Source organism: Trachurus japonicus, chromosome 8 (assembly GCF_045865225.1).
Source record: "Trachurus japonicus isolate A0001 chromosome 8, Traja_1.0".
NCBI classification, from domain to species: domain Eukaryota; kingdom Metazoa; phylum Chordata; class Actinopteri; order Carangiformes; family Carangidae; genus Trachurus; species Trachurus japonicus.
Genome location: NC_140914.1, coordinates 12,345,476 through 12,367,492, shown reverse-complemented (window position 1 = coordinate 12,367,492; position 22,017 = coordinate 12,345,476). Strand labels below are relative to the sequence as shown.

Genomic DNA, 22,017 nt, shown 5'->3' with positions numbered 1-22,017 from the left:
TAGCAGGAGCCAGTGCAGAGAAGGCAACACAGGGATGTAATCTCTTTTCCTTCTCTGCCAGTTGCCTATAGCTATTGACACTTTACTTCACTGAGTGACTGGAATATCCTGATAACAAAGATTTTCACAGATAACAAATGGATTAGTTTTTCAGCATCCCTTTGAGACAGATTGTTTCTACTTTTAATAATAATAATGTTTCCCAGGTGGAAGAAGACAGCCCCACTAACTTGTAGTAGGCCTGTGCCAAGTAAAAGGCATTTGGTCCTGATCAACAGTTTCTGTCACATTTCTGTGTGATCAGTTTTCTCACCTCACAGCCATTTCCTCCTCTCAATCTTCAGGATCTATCAATTCTTATAATAAAGGAAGTGCCGAGCGCTTTGCTTCACAATAAAAGCAATCCCACAATTTATGAAAAACGCGAGAGAGAAAAAAAAGTCCCTCAGACCCCTATCACAGTGTGTCAATAAGTCATTAACACAACAACTATAATAACAATAATAATCATCATCATAATAACAAGAATAATACTAATGCACCGTGCCAATTAACACTATCATCGAGAAAAGAGTGATTGGTAAAACATCTACTTTGAAAATCAACCGGAAGGTGCTCAGTTAGTTAGACATCTCACCGATGATAGCCATCGGCCGACGCCTAACTGGAAGCACGGTATGTATACACACTCTACTGTGTAATTACCATAAACTAAGTATATTTAGTCTGGAAAACGACCTTTAGACTTAAGTTGTCCCTACTTTATGGTCGTGAGAATGGTTTCATGTCTTAATATTTGATTTCTGAGCGAGTAGGGAAACATTTCGGGCGATGCGGAATGGCGGTGAATGTGTCGAGAGGGAAGTTCATGGTTTATTTCTCAAAGAGCGACTGTACGACCCTGAAGAAGTAGGTAGCCTAGCCAACATCATAATACTCGGAGATGTTTAGATAACACCCTCATTGTTCTTCTATGAGCTAAAACCGCAAATACAAACGATAAGTTTGGCCCGTTGTTACTGTAAGTGTGGCTGTACAGGTCACAAAAAGTTTTTGAAAACCGCATATACGCCTATTGAAGCCAGATGTGTTTGATTACAACAACTGGTGAGCAGAGCTCCCTGCTTGTACTTTTCACTGGTGCTGCTGTTGTTGGGCTGCTTTGGCTTTTATAAAGGAAGCCTGATGACAGAAAAAAAAGAAAAGAAATAGCCTGATAATCTGAAGATAGAATCACAGGTCTAATCAGGACCATGATACGCTTGTAATAAGGGGAAAAGGTTGGAAAACATGTAGTGTCCTGTCAATGCACATTTTGAAATGCCCATTTCATCTGCAAAATAGAAAAATATATCATATTATATATTCTTTAAAAATAGTAAAATGCATGTTTAAACTCTGTTCATTACATACTGTACACCATTTTATAGTCACATAATGTAGACATACACACAAATACATGTCTACAGAATTCAAATTGCTAATTGAGTGACAGCATGGTTGCTTTCCATTCCTGCCATGGGGGAGTTGAACATCTCTCATGTACAGCTGCAACAATAGTTAATGTGTTTCAGTGTTAACTTTTTATATTTGCAAGTCTCTGCTTCCAAAATGTGACATTTTGGACCTGTTTTGGTTCATAAGTCAGCAAACTGAATATCTTAAGAGATATTGAGGATGTCATCTCGGGGGTGTCAGAGATAATAAAGGGCACGTTTCACTATACTCTATGTTGTGATTTAAAATGATTAATAGATTAAATAAAATCAATAAAAGAAATAATTGCTTGTATAGACTATATGTTAGTTTTTAGTTAATTTGTCAGTTTTAGTTTTTTTTTTTTTTTTGCCACAATGTCCTGATTCATGGTTTTGATGAGTTGATGAGTCACATCAGTATGTTAAATGTAAGGTTCTCAGTAGCTATAATTTTCATTATTTAATCCACTTAGCCTAGATAGGAATACATAGGCCTAGCTATACATAAATTGATTATCTTTAGATAATCAGTTTTTATTTATAAACCATTGGAAGATACTGTAAGATGGTCGATGTAATTTCCCAGAGTTGAAGGTCATGTATTCAGATGTCTGTAAAGTTCATCCAAACAGTAATACCAATTACCATGCTACGATCTCATTGTCTCTCACCCGTAATTGATTTAGAACAGAGGGACCGTGACTCTATGATGAAAGAGTCGCATGCACTGATTGTTGTTATTGAGTCACATTTTTTGCCATTAACCTATTTTTCCATGGTGGCAGTCAGTTGTGAGGAGGAAATGGGAAGTTGCTATGGGACACAGATAGGTGCGCCTGAATAGTCCGAGTACCTTTTACATGCAATGCAAAGCATGCAGGCAGGCAGGGCTCTTAAATGCTCTGCACATGTGTGATGCAGGATATTTTCCTTAAGAAGCAGCCGGCGTTTTTTCCTTAAGGAATGCTAGGCTGTGTGTTTTCTGTAGCCAACTTCAGGTTGAGTCCCTTTTCTCTGTCCTTACTAAAAGCTTTGGAATTTCATTAATCTGTGTGGGTGTACAGAAGTTGGCCTCCGACTGAATGTGGCCCTCAGCTAAGGATTTCTTAACAAAACTAGATTGTAATGGATTCCACCCCTTTGTATTTAGGGCTTAAGGGTTTTGTGTGTATATACACTCAGCTGCATGTTAAGTAGGTGCACTTCTGATGCAAGAGCCCTGTAGTAACTGTTATCATTCATGTCTGTCTGTGAAGCTGAGTGGGGTCCAGTTTTTGTTGACGTTGTCAGAGAGGTGTTTATTCAAAGTAATTGGAGAGTCGAAGGCAGCAGTTAGTCGACTGTGTTTGATACACATTCATTGGTTTTCAGTTTATCAGATGTGAGATTTTGCTGCATTTGTTTCTTTTCTGTTTGAAAATGGCAGTTGAACTATTAATCTATAATAACAATCAAAAGCAGATTGATTTATGAATTGCTGCAGATATAGATAGAATAGTTAATTAACAAAGGATCAAATGATTTGTTGATGATAAGAATGATCGATAATTGCATCTTTAACTGCATTATCTTATTATATGCTGCTGTAACGCTGCGTCGTTGTGCTCAGCCATGGAGGCTATAAATACTCTTTGCTCACTTGTTGCAAATGAATCTTTTCCCACGTGAAATATGAAACATGACTTTGTCTGTAGAAATGTTGAGTGTTCAACCAGTTGGGTAAGTGGGTAAGAGAGTAACACAACCGAGTCCTCGTAGATACAACAGTGCAGCGCAGCCTAGGATGTTGTTGCTATGTCAATAAACAGTTCCGCATTACAAAGAAGCAGTGAGCAAGCTGCATTTCAGCTTCATGCCGGTTGCTTTGCAGCAGAAGCTCTCAAGTGGTATTTTGAATTTCCTGTGTTCTAGAAAGTTTTTTTTTCTTTTTTGGTGCTTATGTCACTTGTTTTGCTGCTGAAAAGAAAAGCGAGTGAGATTATTTCAGAAAGGACCTTTCACATTTGAAGTGACAGTTCATACGCTCGCTCCAAATTCTCCTGGTGGCAAATATTTTCCATAAGAAGAAGCTCGTAATATCAGATATCAGATTGTCTCCTTTGAACACGAGCGTGGGTAGTTTGCTGTCTCAAGAAAACCCTGTATTGTTGTTATTAGTTTTGATGACATGACATACAATGGAGAGTTTGTGCGGGTGTGACATGACATGTGACAGATATACAACAACAGTATATTAATGTATATATTAGTGGGTTAAAAGGCTCATGAAATGTCACAAAACTGTTTACATTTGATTCAGCGTTTGGCTTTGCTGCCACTCTGTAATGATCACATCCCTCATTTTCTTCCCGGCTTATAATAAATAAAAAAAACCTGACAACATCTTGCGAGGCGTGGGCAGCAGAGAGCTGACATTCTAACTTCAGTCGCTGTCCATAGTTCAACGTTGATCATCAAAAAGCGTAACCAACCGTGTTATCCTTTAATCTAGTCTGAGGGAAGAGCAAAGTAAAAGCCAGCCCTGTTGGAGGGACCAGAGGGAGGGGGGAATATGGGGAAGTGGAGATGCATTTCCCATAAGTCACTGTCAGGCGGCTCCTCCCCCCCCGGTCGGTTGGCTGACAGCCAGCATCAGGCAGAGAGGAGAGCAGAGAGGCAACTGTGAGCAGAGACACTGCTGAGAATCAAAAGCATGAAGGACAAGGCAGACAAACAGAGCACCTTGTTTGTTTTTTCACTAATGTAGATGACAGCTTATTCAGAGCAGGAGGGAGGATTGCGATTCAGGCTGGCATCCGTTGGTAGGTACACACACACACACGCCCCACTGCCTCACACATACACCGAGTTGTTTTTTTGCGGTTATGTTTATTGCAGTGGGTCCTTTTCTATTTCCTTTCCACGTAAATTCACTGGGGTGTGGTGTTGTGTCGTGCTCTAGCTGCACCGGTCTAAAGAAGGAAGTGGCAGTTCAACTGCACAGTGCACGAAGCTGGTACGGCAAGGTAACAACATTACTAAACTTTAGCACCTTTAACTGAAATGTAGCTGCAGCTGGATGTCAGATTTTCTTAAGTATCAACTTGTGTTAGTATCGTCAAGATAGCACGAATATGCAAGAATTCTTTTCTGTAGTCCGATTGCTTTATCCGTGACGTTGTGATTAATCCTGGTATGTCAAGAATATCTGTGAGTAAGTAAATTTGTAGTGTGTAAAGTGTGTGAGTGATAAGAGGATGCTAGGATCAAGTGTAATGGATCCACTGATGCAATATGCTGCAACTCTAGTAGTCTCAGCAGTCTGTAGTCCCAGTTTCTCAGCTTGTACTCTGCATGTAACCACCACGTATAATGAATTGAAGCAGTGCTGCGATGAAAGCCACGTCTCCGAGCGCGTCAATTTCACAGCAATACACGCTTTGCTTATTATAAACCTCCGGGCCACAGGCACTCAGGCAGGCAATAATGCAGGCCTTTATTGGAAAGTTGTGCCTAATGTGAAGTTGCACGGCACGCTTCCTCTGAGTGAAAAAGAGCACGTTTAACACACTTGCAACTGTCAAAACAAGGCAAGGGTTGAATTTCCTGCTTCGTCTGCTGACCGCAAAACTTTCAAAGTTTCGATGATCAAGTGATCCCCCTCACTGTCGAACTGACAGGTCTCGGTCAAAATGTGTTGAAATTTAAACAATCCATAAACAAGAAATGACAACAAGACTCACATGTTGATATATTTTGGAGGACAAGAGGAATGATTTGTGCCTTGAGCCTGAATAGATAAATGAAAGGTGATATTTTAGTTGTCATTCTTTTCTCTCAGCATTGTCCCGCTCACATGAGCTGGCAGGGGAAAAAAAGTCCTGTGTTGTATTGTGGGGAGGCTTTTTCACAAACTTGACAACATTTGTAAAGGTCACTCTCTGATGAGGATATGCGGGGACCACGTGATTTACTGTTAAGACGTGTTGTGTTGTGTATCACATGTTCAGCTAAACCAGTTCTTATAACTTTGTGAAGCAGATGAAAGCGTTGCCAATGTGTTTCATTGTAAAATATTCTAAACATGAGCTGCAGAGATTGAGTTGCTACACAAAACAAAATAATGGTTTTGATAGTCAAAGCTAAAAATACCAAACATGTGCAGCTTCTTTAGAGCATTATTGGATGCATTTCTTTGTCATATATGATTAATAGAGTGATTATCTTTGAGTTTTAGCATTTTTAAACAAATCATCAAGAACATAATCAACAGCAGCCTCTTTAGTTGCAGCTCTATTAATAATGGTTTTGTTTTAAAAAGTCTCGTGAAACAAAATCTTCAGTCACCTTTGTTCAACTACAAACATACTTTATTGGTTCTGAGTGGGTTTCCCAATAAGCAGTCAATATTATGGTCAGTTAGTCTCTTATTTGGCATCAGTGTAACACTAAAGAGAGAATCTGAAAACACAATGATATTGTTTAACTCATGTTGCTTGTGCTTTTCTGTCTTTGCAGATCCAGCTGACGAAATGGCGGTGAGGCAGGCGAGGCTTTTCAACTCTACAGCACCATTCTCCGGGTCGCCCAAGGCTGAACTGAAGGGCTCGTACCCGCCCTGCTCGGCCGCTGACCAGGGGACGGACGAGGACGATGACGAGGCGAAGGAGAGCAAAATGTGCTACATGCCTTCACCCCATTCGTTTCTGAGTAAAGTCTGGACCCAAGGAACTGCAGAGCAAGTGGCCGAAATGTCATCGCAGAACAAGACCATCATTGCTCAGGCTGAATGTAAATATGACTCTTCTTCGAAAATATTTAAATAAATCAAATACCTGTGCCTCGACATGATGTGACCCCAATACTGTGCTTCCTTCAGGTGAAACCCAGGAATCCCAGGAATTCAGTCCATCTTATCTTGAACGATCTCGTTTTGTTATCACCAGGTATGGTGTTACTTTGACAACATTGCCTGTTATTCAAACTTATTAATTCATCTAATTTACAGTGATTGTTGAATACCGTATCTGGGATTCATTTGGTTGCCATTTTGTCTTTTTTTTTTCCATCAGTAATTCCTCTGAGCACAACAACGTGGCGTGCCCAACAACAGCCTCCTTCCAGGAGCCAAACGGCTCATCGTTACAGCTCACACCCAGGAAAAGGATCAGAAAGAGACAGAAGCGTAAAGAGAAGAAAAGGCAGCAGAAGGAGAAACAGCGGCACAGACATCGAATGCCCTCTGGAGTGCCCGAACAGGAGAGTGGAAGATTTCTGGTCCAGATCCTGGTGAGAATCCTGTTTATTCTTCACACCTCGTTGAATATTGCATGTGAGAAAGCTATTAGTAAGAAGTCAGTTGAACATAGTAAACTATTGTATCATTAAAGGAACTGAAACTACGTGAAGTGTTTTCCTTGTGAATCATCTTCAAGGATGAATTGAAGCATTATTTGGCAGGTATAGGCTCGATATCGAGACTTTATCTGCAAACATCAGCTTCTTTTAAATGTGGAAGTGAAGCACTTATTCCAAACAAAGCACAATGAAGTCTGATTGATTGTGTTTTTGCTGTTTTTGTCTGTTTCCTTTAGGAGGAGTCGTCTCCCAGGAGGAGAAGCAGCCTCAGCGCCTCTAGCTGCAGCAGCGTAGAAAGCTCAGAGGAGCAGGACAGAGGACCTCCTCTCTACAGCCGACAGGTTTACACCACATCCAGCTGCTCTCCCCTCACCTGGGGGGAGCGTGTCCGCGGCCCCACCTCTAGCCTGCGCTCCTTTGAGCAGGACAGCGACTCAGACTCCCTCAGCAGTGTGGGAGACTGCTCGCTGGCCCTCGCCGGCCTCAGAGGCAGCGTCAGTCAGGGGGACCCGTGCTACACACCGGCCTTTTTCAAAGAAGTGGAGAGGGAAGTGAGGGAAGACGAAGACGAGCTCTCGGAAGCCGATTCTGTCAACGAGGGAATCATCTTTTACAATGATGTATGTTCTGTTTTTACCTCAGTCCATCTTGTATCTGCTTTAAAATGTGGTTCAACCCAGACTGACTTGTTTGTCTCTTTTCCCCCGACAGAAAATTCAGCCCGTGGACTCCGAGTACAAGGAAGGGAGGGAGTTTGTCCGCTCAGATTTCATCAAAGAAGGCTCCTACGGCGAAGTGCACAGTGCTCGAGATGTCAACACAGGCTTCAGATTCGCTGTCAAGAAGGTAACACAGAGTGCAAAGTTTTTTTTTCTTTCCGTTGCTTGGTTTGAAAGTGTTGCCTGTGATTGATTCATCATTTGTTCCACTCCTGCCTCCCAGATCGCCCTGAAGAGGTTCAACAGCGAGGAGGTGGGTGCGTGGAGTGCCCTCAGATCTCCTCGTGTGGTGGAGCTCTTTGGAGTCGTCAGAGAGGGGCCCAATGTTTACCTCTTCATGGAGCACAAATCTGGTAAACATTTCTTCCCTTTGACACACAAGCGCATTCTGTCAACATGTTGCCGCATCTGCTCAGATGGAGAATGTGTGTGTGTGTGTGTGTGTGTGTGAGGAAATGAGTGCAAAAACATGCACAGTAGGCGCACCATGAGGATAACAAAGTTCAATTGTGCAGAAATACGGATGTGATTGGTGTCGAGATGTGGAAGTGGGTGTTTCTGGGACGCTAGAGATGACTGTTTAGCTTTCTTAAAGCCAAGTCACACCAAACATCTGCAATGGGAGATGCCTGCCTGATAAACACAATGGCTTACTTCACCAGTTTTTCCTTTGTCATCAAACTCTTAGTTCTGCTTCAAACACTTCCTCACAGGCTGTACGGAGCTGGAAGAAGAGTTGAATCAGACACTTTGTATTGGAAAATATTAACAATAGGCAGTCTTTGTCCTGCTCTGACCTGAACTGTTATTCCAGGCTCTCTAGGCCAGCTGATAGCCCAGCGTGGCCGCCTGCCAGAGGACTTGAGCCTCCACTACCACTCACAAGTCGCAACAGCGCTGGAGTACCTACTGAAGAAAAAAGTGGCACACCTGGATATTAAAGGTACGACACACCAAAGGATATTTTTGAATATTAATACTAATATTCAAGTCAAAACACAAAACGGTGAGGCCTTATCTCATCTACGTTGCTACTAAAACATATAAAAAGTAAATCTTTATCTTATCTATGATAACGTTTCTCTTTCCAATTATTGTCACTGTGATGACACCAAAACATTTTCAAGTTTAGTTTTAACTGCAATGTTCAGAGTTGGAAATCAAAGTCAAGCAAAACGTGTCATCTTGACTTTTACTTGCTGTACCTTTTTGAAAGACAGAACATACAGAGAAAGTGAGGGTTAGCTCTCATCAGAGGTTTTTGTGTCTTCACGCAGCTGTCGTGTGGAACACAAGTGTCACGCAGTCTAGATTTGATCTTCAGCACCTGTGTTGTGAAACTAGACTACCACAGAGAAACCGAACGAGCTGGGAATTTCCCACAGGGTGACTCACCGCTGCGCTTAAGACACCGCGCATGTGCAAAGAAGAGGAGAGCGAGGGAGAGAGAGAAAAAAAAGGAGAGCGATCGAAGCGGGGGAGGGAGGAGAGGGGCTATAGGCAGGAAGTAGTATGAGAGAGAATTACGTGAGAAAAAGTACAGAGGACAGAGAGAGAAGGGTGAAAATAAAGCGGTGAAAAAATTAGAGAGAAGGAAAGAAAAACAGAAAGGGAACTACATTAGAGGAAGAACAAAAAAAGGAAACAACAAAACAAACCAAAAGCTGCAGGGCAGGCAAAAAAATACAAAAAACAAGATTGTGCTGTTGTAGCTCAGGCGCCACCTGGTGTCTGCAGTGGCACAGGAAAATCAAGGAAGTGATGCCGGCTGCCTGTTTACCAGTCTCCACATTCATCCCACATAAAAGTCTTTTCTAAAGCAGCTGTTCCTCAGTGACCTCGTGTGTCACTTTTATGAAGCTCCTTTGTCCTGTAGGCTGGATTATATTTGTGCAGCTGCCCTGTTTCCAATTATGTCATCCACACTGTAAACTGCACAATACAAGAAGTGAAAATGAACAAGTGGTGTCAAGATTAGTCAAGTCTGTATAATTATAGAGCCCGTTTTAAAAACAACAAATGTCGAATCCAGGCAGAGTAATACAGTGGATCTTTGTCTCTGCTTGTTTCCCACAGCTGACAACGTGTTGTTATCGGAGGACGGTAGAGACGCTTTCCTGTGTGACTTCGGACACGCTGAGCGACTGGACAACCAGGGGCTGAGCCTGAGTGGATCCAATGGTAAATGCCGTGTTAACATTCAGCGAAAGAGGACGTGTCAGTTATCCACTCGCATGTCCTTTAATCCGGTAATGTAATTCGATGCAGATCTGAAGGGCAGCGAGACCCACATGGCCCCTGAGATCGTCAAAGGGGAACCCCGCGGAGCCAAAGCAGATGTGTGGAGCAGCTGCTGTGCGTTACTACACATGCTCAACGGGTGTCAACCGTGGACAAGATACTACACCTGTAGGCTTTACCTGAAGGTACAAGACGCCACGCCCTGCTGTTTTTTCTTTTGTTTGTTTTTTTTTGTCTCAGATGTTCGATCTGATCATCACAGTCCCACATTTTTGTGTCGGTTACAGATTGCCAACGAGCCGCCGCCTTTAAGAGAGATCCCACCTGACTGCAGCCCGTTCACGGCTGAAGTCCTGAAGGCAGGACTCCAGAAGGATCCATCCAAGAGAGCATCAGCCTCTGACCTCAAAGAGAAAACTGACAGAGCCCTGAAAGAAGGTAAATAATTGATTCATCCATGGTTGCAGAAGAAGTTGTTGAGATTACATTGAAATAGTTATTTGAGTTTTTGATAATTATATTGTAACCTTACCTTAAATGTGATGTATTTGTGTGGCTGCAGCTGGAGGACTCACCAGCCCAGTGAAGGGACCCTACACCAGCCCCTTGTACATTTCCAACAAACCTCCTGACTCCCTGCAACTCGTCAATAGCAGCGTCGACTTTGACGATGAGGAGGAACACCGAGGCTCTGTCGAGAAACTGATCATAGCAGGGAGGAGGATTGAAGATCTGGAGGGTGATGAGAGAGAAGAAGTAGAGGAAGATGAAGTGAAGGAGCGGGGCTTGCCGCTCTGTCCGCAAATGCTTATCTCTGAGCCAAACCACAAGAGGAACAATAAGATAACCACTGTTTCTGAGATGGAGCTACGTAAACTGGAGCGAGGTGAGGCATCTCTCAGTCCTCTCAGCCCCTGTGGGTCCAGTCTAGTGTGCGTTTATGTTTAAACTCACTGTTTTCTGTTTTGTTTGCAGATTTCTACCTCAGCAGTCTGTCCCAGCCTCAGTCTGCTGAGATGCAGGTGCAGCTCCTGTCTTGTCTCAGCAATGAAGCTTATTCAAACTGGGAACCGTGGGACAAAAAGGTAAACCAAAACACACAACTGGCTACAGCTAAAAATCATTAAAAAAAAAAAAAAATACTGAAAGAGCTTCAGTCTTCATCCGTTATGGCTGAAATCTTAACAAACTTTGTCTTGGGTTTCCCTTTTTTTAAACAAATCCCAGGACTCTGGCCGCTGGTCCCTGAGTCCAGGAGATGACTTCAGCTCTGGCGTCTTCTCCTACAACAGTCAACCAGATGTGCAGGTCTTCAGTATGGATTTGCTGGGCCACACACAGCTACCGCCGCCATGTTGTTTTGAAGGTGAGATGAAAAGCATCACATTTGTCTTTTTTCTTGTTATGGAAACACGTGGCATCATTCCCCATACGTCATGTGCCTCTGTTCTTTGTGATTGGCTCAGGCGTGGATGTCTGCATCAGAGACTTCAGCAGGAGAAGCATTCGGATCCGAGAGACACGCCGGGTGAAGGTGGGACACATCGCAACTGGAATCAGCGATCAGGTGAGGACAAATGGCGATCCGAAACACTTAACTCATGCTCAATGTTTGTGAAAGAGCAAATGCTTAATGTGTGCTTCTCCTTTTAAGATCTCAGAGAGAGTTTTCACTCTGGAGACGCAGAAGGGCCAGCAGATCGCTCACGATGAGGAGGTGCAGGAGTCCGGTCTGGAGCTCTGCTGTGTCCCCGCTCCCGACTTCAGCCCCGCCTGGAAGTGGAGGATCAGGGACGGGGTGCTGGAGACGAGATAGAGCCAAGAGTGTCATCTCCACCATCGAACATCCCGCCTTGTGTTGAACTGCTTCGAGCATGTGCCTTTAGTTTGTCTGAGGCATTCATTAGTGCGCAAATAAAATCTATCCCACACTCCTTCATGCTTCATATGACCTCATGCTGTTTGGTTTTTAGCCTTATGTGCACTGAACTTACTGTGATGTTTACATGTTGCTTGTCCTTGTTTGCATCAAGTCAATAAAAAGATAAGTGACCTGTGCATTGATGTTGCTTATTTATTAATTAACACCACATAGTAAATATGAACATTTGCCTTTAATGCAGTGGTTCCCAACCTTTTTTGGCTCGTGACCCCATTTTGACATCACAAATTTCTGGCGACCCCCGCATCCGTCAATCAAGATGCGCCAGAACTCGATTTACAGTATATTCAAGAAAGTTAAAGTATAGAATACAGTTGTTTAAGAGTGTGTGGTGTTTTTAGTCATAATTTTAAAAGAATAATAGTTAAAAAAATATATTTTATCAGTAATTTTTTAAAATAAATTACTAGACATCTAAAGCGACCCCATTTGAATTCCAAGCAAACCCACGTGGGGTCCTGACCCCAAGGTTGAAAAACACTGCTTTAATGCCACATCTTAAGATGTTTAAATGCTGTTTCAATGTTATTTTAGTCTATTTTAAGTTCTCAAATCAGATTCATACTAATGATAATTAAATTATTTGTCAGTCATACCTTGTGTGATTGCAGCAGACTACATTCAAGTGTTGTTACAGGAATTCAGTCTCCAGAAAATGATTCGTTGAACATTGACCCTTGAACAACCGTTGAAAAGTCCAACTGAAATTTGTAACCGTTGGACTTCCATGACATTTGCAATGTATATCCACAACCCAATCTCAGAGGTTGTGGTTGGCCACAGTGACCTTTCCTCTACCAGGGTCATCATTACCCTTGTGCGAACAAATGAACACCAATAATTGAAAGAAATAACGGGTATATAATGAATCTCGCAACCCCCAAGAGTCTAAAGGGGTTAAAATTACTGCACAGTATATTCATTTATATGTCGGTACTGCTCTTAGCATCTTAAATCATCATGCCTTGAGTAATTAATACATATACACAATAACAGTAAAAAGATTTATTTTCCATATTATAACATACAATGTCACTGCAAAAAGATTTTTAAGGGAGACTTCAAACTAATTTCAGCTTTACAAATGTGATAGAAAACAGTGAAAATTGGAGAATATCAAAGTGATTTCAGAATTTAAAAAAAAATACAACAAGGCACTGACAAACAAGAAAAATGTATAAAAAGCCTTTTTGTTGTGTCCACAAAATTGCAGTTTGAATAACTCAGGTAAAAATACAGTACTTTGAAAATGTAGAAAGTGAGGTAAGCATCTGTGAGCAAGCCAGTGCTTTCTGTTTCTGCAGCGCAATTCTTCCACGGACCGCAGGAAGCATCAGTTCATGACTCGTGGCTCGTGGCTCGGTTCACTGAGAACCACAATAGGGTCACATGCTGGTCAAAATACCCAAACAGACAGCTTATCATTGAATGTTACACAGGAGTTTAGAATCTGTTCCCATTTTGCTGAGATATTATGACTTTTTAGACAAATCCCTGCAGTGGCACTTTTGTTAACCACTGAAATAAGGCAGACTTACATTTTCATTGGAAGCAAACAGAAGAAGAAATAATGACAGATGTGTCATTTCTCCTTGTTTATATCATGTTCTTACTTTATCTGGAAATTGTTTGCAAAAATATATTTTTTTTTAAGTACATGTGACCACTTTCTAATAGCAGATCATTGCAGATTTACACCAGTAAACACTCACAAATACATATGAAGATGGAATTGCTAGCATACGGACACCATGATGCGATGAATAGAAAGAGTGGGAAGATCAGAAATGCAAGTTGAATGGACCCAAAAGAAAACGACAAAGAAAAGAATGCAGACAGGACCCTCTTAAATCAAGAAAGAAATTTCAGTCCATATATCTTTTAGGGCAGAAAACAGAATGCAGTGACTTTTTTTTTTATGTACCTAGTAAAAAATAAATTACTTAAAATGCATTCCCTGTTCAAGTCTGACAACCTCTCCACCCACTGCATGTTGTGCATATAATCATGCAAGGCTCACTTCCTCAGTGGCATGGGGATCATGGGTATGACAGCGCGTTCAGGCAAACTCCCAATCCTTACACATGACTAGGACGCAGAAATGTTTGTCCTTGTCCAACTACAAGTTCTGCTTGTTCAACTTGTTCCCTCTGCCATAACTTTCTTTCTTTTCTTTCTTTCTGTTGTGTTGTCCTGATGTTCGCTCGTACTTTTGATCCGGACCCATTTTCCCCTCAGTCGCAGTTCTTCCTGTCCTTCATCCATCTGCTCTTCCCGTACCCCCTCACATCTTGCGGATGACGATAACAGTAGTGAGAACACCTGCCAGGAAAACGCCCACTGTCTGCCATGTTGGAGTTCCAAAGTGGGAGCGGATGCCCTCCTAGAAATCATAAACAGACACAAATATTTTTTACATACAGTATATTTTTTGCACAATCAGAAGCAGAAGTCTAGTGACCAATCAGTGATGTGCTACTTACCCAGCCTCCTTGCTCCCTGATCCAGTTGATCAAATTTTCCCGGAGGTAGTCTATGGTCCAGTTGATGATGGTTTTGATGATATCTGGAACTTGAGTCACAAGAGCCTGAGAAGAAGTGAAGAGAAGACGCCTTAAGGACATTTTTACGCAATGACAATTCCAAATAACCGATTTTTTTCACTTCGTTTCATTTTCATAATGACTAGACCCACTGCACAGCTACTTCACATACTTTTATGACGAGTCGACAGGCAAAGTAGAACAATGCAACCACTCTTCCCCAGTTGAATCTGCCATCTGAGAAGATCTCGACGGCAACTTTCAGGAACATGTCTTTTGTTGGACTAATCGAAGGGTCGTTTATCATCCTGGGGAAACAAAGATTCAGCAATTAGGAACATAAAAACATTATACAGCTATTGTTGGTAAAACATTTTTTTTAATTCAAACACTTTAAGTAACAGGTTTTCTACCTCTGGAGCTGTACATTTCCATCCAGCTCATCTCCAATCTGCTGCAGGCACAGGGCAAGCTTCTTATGGTTTGGGTCACACAGCTCTCCTGCACCCAGCTGTGCCCTGGTCACAACTGTATCTCCATGTCGCTGAACCCGCTCAAAGATGAAACTAGACAGAGGGACATAGATGCATGGATATATAGATATATCTGAATATGATCTGACCATTTACACAGGTCAGTGATGAGAAGGCAAGGTAAAAAAGTGTCTACTTACTCCTTTAACAAAACAGCTCCTACTTCCACTATCTGATCTTTGGTGTTTCCTGTAAGACAAGGTCATAGTTAAACCCTCCAGATGCTGATAACGCTGTTTTACAACCATAGTTAATAAAACCAGGGAATGTCAAATCAGGGAAACACTACCGCGCTTCTCTCAACTACATTGAAAAAAAAACACACAAAAAAACTGTCGTTTCAGTATGCAAATAAGAAAACATTATATTTTGCGTATTATTTTCCCGTGAATTCACATTCTGTTGTATTTCTCTCTTCGTATCAATTTCGTTGAATGTCAGTAATCCCGTGAGAAACATTTGCTGTAAACATAACACAGCAGATAATTCCCACACAGTTGGTTGTTGGGCTAATTAAATTAGCTTAAGTTAATTTGCCGCTGTTCGACACTGTGGTGACTGGCTACGTGATATTAGATATTCCCCACCGAGTGGCGAGTGGATATTTTGGTGGTTTGAAGAAAGCGTAGCGATGATGTATGTTCCGGTTTTGTTCAAACATATATTTGCTAACTCACTGTTGTAGCTAAGCGAGCTAACGCAGTGTATAAACACGCAGAGCAAGTGCGAGCTAACTTAAGTCTCGCCACAGTGAGTTCAGCAGCTAATGTTAACGCTAGCAAGGGAGAGAAAAAACTACAGCAACAAAACAAGACTTTATTCTTAAAATATCATATTGTCTGTGTCTAGCAAAGTGCCGAGGGACACTGTCACTGTGTATTTATTTACTATAATATTATTGCTGATGCTAGCTAGTACCTTGGTCGCCTCCTCCCGGGTGAGATGCCATCTTGTTGTCTGTCTGTTTAGATCACCTCTACTTCCGTACAATCATGTGACAAGAAGGTTTTATTCGCTAGTGAGAGGAGCTGCTGGAGCTGCTGGAGCTGCTGGAGCTGTTGCTGCTGCTGCTGCTGCTTCAGGGCTCAAGTCTTCGCCGAGACTGTTGGGACCACAGATATTGTTGTGATGTCATGGCGTTCTATCTGGGGCGGTGAGGTCACTCGCTGTTGCCAAGGTTTTGTACATCTTTTTTTTTTTTTATCATGAAAATACAAACCCTCATAGAGCATAATAATTATAATGATACAGATTTAAAAAAAAAAAAAAAAAAAAAAGTACAATATAAATGTGCACAAAAAACATTAGGTGACTCATGAAGGAAAGGAAAAACAAAGCAAAACAACACTATGATGAAATAAAAGTGGGATAGTTTTTGATGAACAGATATGTTGAGTTGCCTACCTGTCTGTCTGGCTGCCCGTCTTGTTTTATTTAGTTTCAGAATAAGAAAATATATTTTTTTCAGCCTCGCCTTTTCGTAAACGTCACTTCCTTTGTCTTGCCGTTTTCCGTCCGTCGCGCGCATGCATAGGCCTCTTTACGACTCTGCTGGCAAAGATGGCGGACGCACAAGTACGTTTGAGAGAACGGCGTGGTTAAGTAAAATCGATATAAATACACTTAAATAGGCTTACTACTCAGGCGATATTAAGTATGTGGCATTATGTTGTCCTTATACACGACCCAGTGTCATTCAAATGAACGCAGAATATCTATTAGCGGACATTTGTTGTTGCCGATTTGCATACCCGCGTGTAACGTTAAATTAGCCTGGGTGCTAACTTTGTTAGCTTCGCCTGGTTCTATCTTTTCCTCTTCATCAGTGCATTGCTTGATTCATGCTATCAGCGGCAGCGATTCCTAACGGAGTATTTTATCGGTAATGTCCCCTAAAGTTAATCGCCACAGTGAAGGGTGATGTCCTGTATAAGAGGAAGTGAGATTTTACTTAGCTAGAAAGGCCGGGCGACGTGAGAAACGGGTCGCCCTAGTGTGTGTGGATGGCTAAGCTCAACACGAGTCGGTGTTTCACGCTCCTCTTTTCCTGTTGTCTTCGTTGTTCCACAGACCGAGAGGGCTTATCAGAAACAGCCCACCATCTTCCAGAACAAGAAGCGTGTTCTGGTCGCCGATGGTGGCAAGGAGGCCAAGGAAAAACTCCCCCGCTACCACAAGAGTGTTGGGCTGGGCTTCAAAACCCCAAGAGAGGTAACTCGTAAAGGTTATTTAAAAATATTTTTTAAAAACTAAGTTATTAAAGTCCAAGCTGCAAGTGATGCTTTTCTCACGATGGTCTTCCAAGCCTGCAGGGTTTTGACGACAATGCCTTATGGCTAAACTGATGCAGTCCTAAACTGTTGTAACTGACTTAGGTGCTTGGGGAATGTTTTAATAAGAGTGATGACACTAACAATGTTTTTCGTCTACAGGCTATTGATGGCACTTACATTGACAAGAAATGCCCCTTCACTGGAAACGTCTCCATCCGTGGTCGTATCCTCTCTGGTCAGTTTAACTCTTAACAAAAACTTGAACACTAATCTGTTGGCACTGGCTTGGGTTGTTTCTGAAGTGTTTGAATGAGTCCGTGAATTTGCCATGGCGGCTTCTAAAAAGGCACACTGGTATTTTGGTACTCGGATATTATGTAATCTGATTCTAGATGTGTACATTTTTACACAGTATGATTTACAAAATCTGATGCGTGTACTCATGTTAGAGTTTGCAGACTCTTACTTCAACCCTCCAAAGCAAGAGTAAAAAATGATATCCTGTGCTACAATGGCATGCAGTTCTTAGATGCAGTTGAAGCAACCCAAGCAAGAACCAGCATTGTAACTTTAACAAAAATACATTTTGCAACTTTATTTTTCCATGTCACTGTCCTGCAAATGATGTTTTTCTCACGATGGTCTTCCAAACCCTCTGGGTTCTGACGATAATGCCTCAGGGCAACGCTGATGTAGTCTAGTGACAACAAAATTGCCTGTAATAAAAGTGGGGTGATGCTTTTCTCAGATCCTCCTTGTGTGTCTGTTGACCTGAAGTGCTTTCTGTAATGTCTGAAGGAAGCTGTGAATTTAAATCGTTATTTCACTCTGTCCTAAAGGTGTGGTGACCAAAATGAAGATGCAGAGGACCATCGTCATCAGACGCGACTACCTGCATTACATCCGCAAGTACAACCGTTTTGAGAAGAGGCACAAGAACCTCTCTGTCCATCTGTCACCTTGCTTCAGGTACTACACCTCACATGCTTATTTAATCTTATGCATTAAGAGCAAACTGTTGTTGACTTAATGGTTCAAAATACATAGACACAAGCTCTGTAAAATATTAGTGTTTCCCCTGCCTTAATTTTGTAATTATTTGAAGTGTAGCAGAACCTGTTGCTGCCTACAAAAAAGTAAATGTAAATGCAACAGGCCATAGCCTTGCCAAAATATTAAATCAAACTTTGCTGCAAGTGATGTTTTTCTCACGATGGTCTTCCAAGCTCATGAAGCGCTGACGACAATGCCTTTGGCAAACACTGATGCAGCTCAGCTGAACCTCCATTATCTTCACAGTGGACAGTTTCCTTCCCAACACCTGTTAATCTGTCTGAATTGTGTTTTTTCTGCAGAGACGTCACAGTTGGAGACATCGTGACCGTTGGTGAGTGCCGACCACTCAGCAAGACTGTGAGGTTCAACGTCCTCAAAGTGACAAAGGCTGCAGGCGCCAAGAAGCAGTTCCAGAAGTTTTAGGCGTTTTGACTATGAGCATGAAGGTTACTTGTCTCACTGTCAAATAAAGAAACATTGTTTAAATGGCTTGTTTGCCTGTTGTCTGTCTAAAATGTTCCACTGAATAATACATGCACAAACTAATTAGCTGTGTTTTTTTTTATTTCAGTTAAAGGGACAACGAGGAGTTTTGGAAAAGCGAAGCGTTTTCTCACTACATTTATGAGCCTCTGCGCGCACCGTGAAATTCTTTGACCGTCGCAAGACAGACTCATGTTTTCATTCATCAAGAATTAGTCAGAGGTTCGAAGACGATCGCATACCGTCGTAGTTCCGACCATAAGCGGCGATTCGGCTGCGTTATTTTCATGACTCGCCACAAAACCGAAAGTAAAGAAAGCTGGTCGGCTCGACCAGCATCTCCGCCACCACTAATAAGAAAATAACGATAGAGACAAAACGATATATTTATCGAAAATGGGCTCATTAACAAGTGTGGGTAGCGTAGATTCATCCACATTAACGTGATATTTTTTTTTATAACCAAATAGAGACTCCTTGTTGTCCCTTTAATGACAGCATATTATAGATGTGGTGGTACACTGCATATTATCAGTTGTATGGTAAAGATTATACATAAAAGTGTTTCTTTCATCAAATATTCAATCTTGTTTAACAAATTGTCATTTTATGTGACACGCTAGTCCTTTTTTTTAAAAGCATTTTACAGTATACTATAAGCTTAGTATCAGTACTTTGAGATGGTTGCATCTGCAAAAAGATGTGCAGTGTTTCTACACTCATTAACCTAAAGTCAGATGCGAAGACACTTGATAAAGCTAGTCATTCATTAGTGATCAGTCCTGATGTGAAATACAAACTGATTATTTATTGGCTGAATATTGAGTTGAGCACCTACAGTGCATATGGAAAATATTCAGACCCCCCTCAAATTTTCACTATTTGTTATTTTGCAGCTTAATAAAAATCTTTTTTTTCCCTCATCAATCTACACTCAACACCCCATAATAACACTAAAACACAGAATTATAGAAATCTTTGCAAATTAATTTTTAAAAAAAAAGAAAAAGTTGACATATCATGTGAGCATCTTTGCTGTGACACTCAAGTAGGTCATTCAGGTGCCGTCCATTTCTTTTGATCATCTTTGAGATGGTTCTACACCTTCATTGCAGTCCAGCTGTGTTGAATTAAGTGGATTGGGTCTGATTTGGATGGCACACACCTGTCTAAATCAGGCCTTACAGCTCATTGGGGCAAAGGTGGTGAAAGGGGAGCCTGCTGCCATGTCCCATCTGAGAGAGACGGCCGGGGGATGTCCATCAGTGCACGCAGCTGAAGCACAGGTTAGCCTGTCACTTTCTTTGTCCCTCTTTTGCTGTTTTTTGAGACCCAACAATCAGTCATGACTCTGGTGCTTGGGGAATGTTTTTAAGAGTGATAACACTAACAATGTTGTCTTTTGTCTACAGGCTATTGATGGCACTTAAATTGACTGGAAATGTCTCCATCCGTGGCCGTATCCTCTCTGGTGAGTTTAACTCTTGACAAAAACTTGGAACACTACTAATCTGTTGGCACTGGTTTGGGTTGTTTCAGAAGTGTTTGAGTCTGAATTTGCCATAGCAGCTTCTAAAAAGGCACACTGGTAGTTTGGTGATATTATGTACAGATATTATGTACTGCGCTACAATGGCATGCAGTTCTTGGCTACAGTTGAAGCAACCCAAGCAAGAACCAGCATTGTAACTTTAACACAAATACATCTTGCAACTTTATTTTTCCATGTCACTGTTCTGCAAATGATGTTTTTCTCACGATGGTCTTCCAAACCCTCTGGGTTCTGACGATAATGCCTCAGGGCAACGCTGATGTAGTCTAGTGACAACAAAATTTCCTGTAATAAAAGTGGGGTGACGCTTTTCTCAGATCCTCCTTGTGTCTGTTGACCTGAAGTGCTTTCTGTAATGTCTGAAGGAAGCTGTGTATCTAAATCGTTCTTTCACTTCAAAGGTGTGGTGACCAAAATGAAGATGCAGAGGACCATCGTCATCAGACGCGACTACCTGCATTACATCTGCAAGTACAACCGTTTTGAGAAGAGGCACAAGAACCTCTCTGTCCATCTGTCACCTTGCTTCAGGTACTACACCTCACATGCTTATTTAATTTTATGCGAAGATCAAACTGTTGTTCACTTAATGGTTCACAATACATAGACACAAGCTCTGATTAGTGTTTCCCCTACCTTAATTTTGTAATTATTTGAAGTGTAGCAGAACCTGTTGCTGCCCACAAAAAAGTAAATGTAAATGCAACAGGCCATAGTCTTGTCAAAACATTTAAATCAAACTTTGCTGCAAGTGATGTTTTTCTCACGATGGTCTTCCAAGCTCATGAAGCGCTGACGACAATGCCTTTGGCAAACACTGATGCAGCTCAGCTGAACCTCCAGTTATCTTCACAGTGGATATAGATTCCTTCCAAACACCTGTTAATCTGTCTGAATTGTGTTTTTTCTGCAGAGACGTCACAGTTGGAGACATCGTGACCGTTGGTGAGAAGAGGCACAAGAACCTCTCTGTCCATCTGTCACCTTGCTTCAGGTACTACACCTCACATGCTTATTTAATGTTATGCATTAAGCTCAAACTGATGTTGACTTAATAGTTCACAATACATAGACACAAGCTCTGTAAAGTCACTCAACAGGCCACAGTCTTGCCAAAATATTAAATCAAACTTTGCTGCAAGTGATGTTTTTCTCACGATGGTCTTCCAAGCTCATGAAGCGCTGACGACAATGCCTTTGGCAAACACTGATGCAGCTCAGCTGAACCTCCATTATCTTCACAGTGGACAGTTTCCTTCCCAACACCTGTTAATCTGTCTGAATTGTGTTTTTCTGCAGAGACGTCACAGTTGGAGACATCGTGACCGTTGGTGAGTGCCGACCACTCAGCAAGACTGTGAGGTTCAACGTCCTCAAAGTGACAAAGGCTGCAGGCGCCAAGAAGCAGTTCCAGAAGTTTTAGGCGTTTTGACTATGAGCATGAAGGTTACTTGTCTCACTGTCAAATAAAGAAACATTGTTTAAAAATCTTGTTTGCCTGTTGTCTGTCTTTGTCAGTCTAAAATGTTCCACTGAATAATGCATGCACAAACTGATCAGCTGTGTTTTTTTGTTTTATTTCAGTTAATGACATGGCATATTATAGATGTAGTGGTACATTGCATATTATCAGTTGTGTGGTAAAGATTAAACATCAAATGGCAAGACAATTGACAGTAAAGATGGGCCCTTTAACATCCTAGCAATTGCCAGATTCTATGATACTCTTGCTGTCTACATGTCCACATTATAGAAGTGAGAACTATCATTTTGATAAGTGATTAGTTGTGAAATACAATAAGTGATTATTTATTGGCTGAATATTATATAATAGTTTCTGACATAAAAGTAACTTTTGTA

At 41.6% G+C, this 22,017-nt stretch overlaps 3 protein-coding genes and 6 non-coding genes across 15 annotated transcripts; 8 read left to right on the top strand and 1 right to left on the bottom strand.

Annotated features, from left to right (window-relative positions):
• Positions 1-646: 646 nt before the first annotated feature.
• Positions 647-11,709, top strand: map3k14a (mitogen-activated protein kinase kinase kinase 14a). Of its 3 annotated transcripts, none has more exons than XM_085783866.1 (16): positions 647-675; positions 5,976-6,248; positions 6,337-6,403; positions 6,530-6,746; positions 7,052-7,435; positions 7,527-7,661; positions 7,758-7,887; positions 8,349-8,477; positions 9,611-9,715; positions 9,803-9,960; positions 10,063-10,213; positions 10,338-10,661; positions 10,751-10,860; positions 11,003-11,141; positions 11,242-11,342; positions 11,430-11,709. In XM_085783866.1, exons 2-16 carry the CDS (start codon positions 5,990-5,992, stop codon positions 11,589-11,591), a joined length of 2,571 nt encoding a protein of 856 aa, XP_085639992.1. In that variant the 5' UTR covers positions 647-675; positions 5,976-5,989; the 3' UTR covers positions 11,592-11,709. The 3 variants fall into 3 exon arrangements, with proteins under 3 accessions (XP_085639992.1, XP_085639991.1, XP_085639993.1); XM_085783865.1 differs by lacking the exon at positions 647-675 and adding an exon at positions 4,147-4,279; XM_085783867.1 differs by lacking the exon at positions 647-675 and adding an exon at positions 4,147-4,483.
• Positions 11,710-12,707: 998 nt separating this feature from the next.
• On the bottom strand, positions 12,708-15,777 carry baxa (BCL2 associated X, apoptosis regulator a). Its single transcript, XM_085783859.1, has 6 exons — positions 15,712-15,777; positions 14,934-14,982; positions 14,674-14,826; positions 14,433-14,568; positions 14,201-14,305; positions 12,708-14,100 (listed from the first exon to the last, which is right to left on the bottom strand). Exons 1-6 carry the CDS (start codon positions 15,740-15,742, stop codon positions 14,002-14,004), a joined length of 573 nt encoding a protein of 190 aa, XP_085639985.1. The 5' UTR covers positions 15,743-15,777; the 3' UTR covers positions 12,708-14,001.
• Positions 15,778-16,341: 564 nt separating this feature from the next.
• On the top strand, positions 16,342-21,645 carry rps11 (ribosomal protein S11). 5 transcript variants are annotated; one of them, XM_085783861.1, is made up of 7 exons: positions 16,342-16,368; positions 16,864-17,004; positions 17,226-17,272; positions 20,048-20,076; positions 20,559-20,688; positions 21,071-21,151; positions 21,457-21,645. In XM_085783861.1, the coding sequence occupies exons 1-7, from the start codon at positions 16,354-16,356 to the stop codon at positions 21,578-21,580; spliced, it is 567 nt and encodes a 188-aa protein (XP_085639987.1). In that variant the 5' UTR covers positions 16,342-16,353; the 3' UTR covers positions 21,581-21,645. The 5 variants fall into 5 exon arrangements, with proteins under 5 accessions (XP_085639987.1, XP_085639990.1, XP_085639986.1 ...); XM_085783864.1 differs by lacking the exon at positions 21,071-21,151; XM_085783860.1 differs by lacking the exon at positions 20,048-20,076 and having other exon boundaries at positions 17,226-17,301.
• Positions 17,064-17,147, top strand: LOC146982739 (small nucleolar RNA SNORD35). The gene has a single exon (XR_015036482.1). It is a non-coding gene; the product is annotated as a small nucleolar RNA SNORD35 (small nucleolar RNA).
• Positions 17,683-17,766, top strand: LOC146982738 (small nucleolar RNA SNORD35). Its single transcript, XR_015036481.1, has one exon. It is a non-coding gene; the product is annotated as a small nucleolar RNA SNORD35 (small nucleolar RNA).
• LOC146982737 (small nucleolar RNA SNORD35) lies at positions 18,258-18,341 on the top strand. Its single transcript, XR_015036486.1, has one exon. It is a non-coding gene; the product is annotated as a small nucleolar RNA SNORD35 (small nucleolar RNA).
• On the top strand, positions 20,343-20,426 carry LOC146982736 (small nucleolar RNA SNORD35). The gene has a single exon (XR_015036480.1). It is a non-coding gene; the product is annotated as a small nucleolar RNA SNORD35 (small nucleolar RNA).
• LOC146982735 (small nucleolar RNA SNORD35) lies at positions 20,904-20,987 on the top strand. Its single transcript, XR_015036485.1, has one exon. It is a non-coding gene; the product is annotated as a small nucleolar RNA SNORD35 (small nucleolar RNA).
• On the top strand, positions 21,294-21,377 carry LOC146982734 (small nucleolar RNA SNORD35). The gene has a single exon (XR_015036483.1). It is a non-coding gene; the product is annotated as a small nucleolar RNA SNORD35 (small nucleolar RNA).
• Positions 21,646-22,017: the final 372 nt, after the last annotated feature.

Bases quoted from the DNA above. Each gene is read 5' to 3' on its own strand.
- baxa (XM_085783859.1), bottom strand. From the start codon at position 15,742: ATGGCATCTCACCCGGGAGGAGGCGACCAAG. The intron at 14,569-14,673 runs GTAGAAAACCTG...TTGTTTCCCCAG, and splicing joins GGAAATGTACAGCTCCAGAG to GATGATAAACGACCCTTCGA. The intron at 14,306-14,432 runs GTATGTGAAGTA...ACTTCTTCTCAG, and splicing joins CCTGTCGACTCGTCATAAAA to GCTCTTGTGACTCAAGTTCC.
- rps11 (XM_085783861.1), top strand. The intron at 17,273-20,047 runs CGTCTCCATCCG...ATTGACTGGAAA, and splicing joins AAATGCCCCTTCACTGGAAA to TGTCTCCATCCGTGGCCGTA. The intron at 20,077-20,558 runs GTGAGTTTAACT...TTCACTTCAAAG, and splicing joins CCGTGGCCGTATCCTCTCTG to GTGTGGTGACCAAAATGAAG.
- map3k14a (XM_085783865.1), top strand. From the start codon at position 4,225: ATGACAGCTTATTCAGAGCAGGAGGGAGGATTGCGATTCAGGCTGGCA. The intron at 7,662-7,757 runs GTAACACAGAGT...CCTGCCTCCCAG, and splicing joins TCAGATTCGCTGTCAAGAAG to ATCGCCCTGAAGAGGTTCAA. The intron at 8,478-9,610 runs GTACGACACACC...TGTTTCCCACAG, and splicing joins GGCACACCTGGATATTAAAG to CTGACAACGTGTTGTTATCG.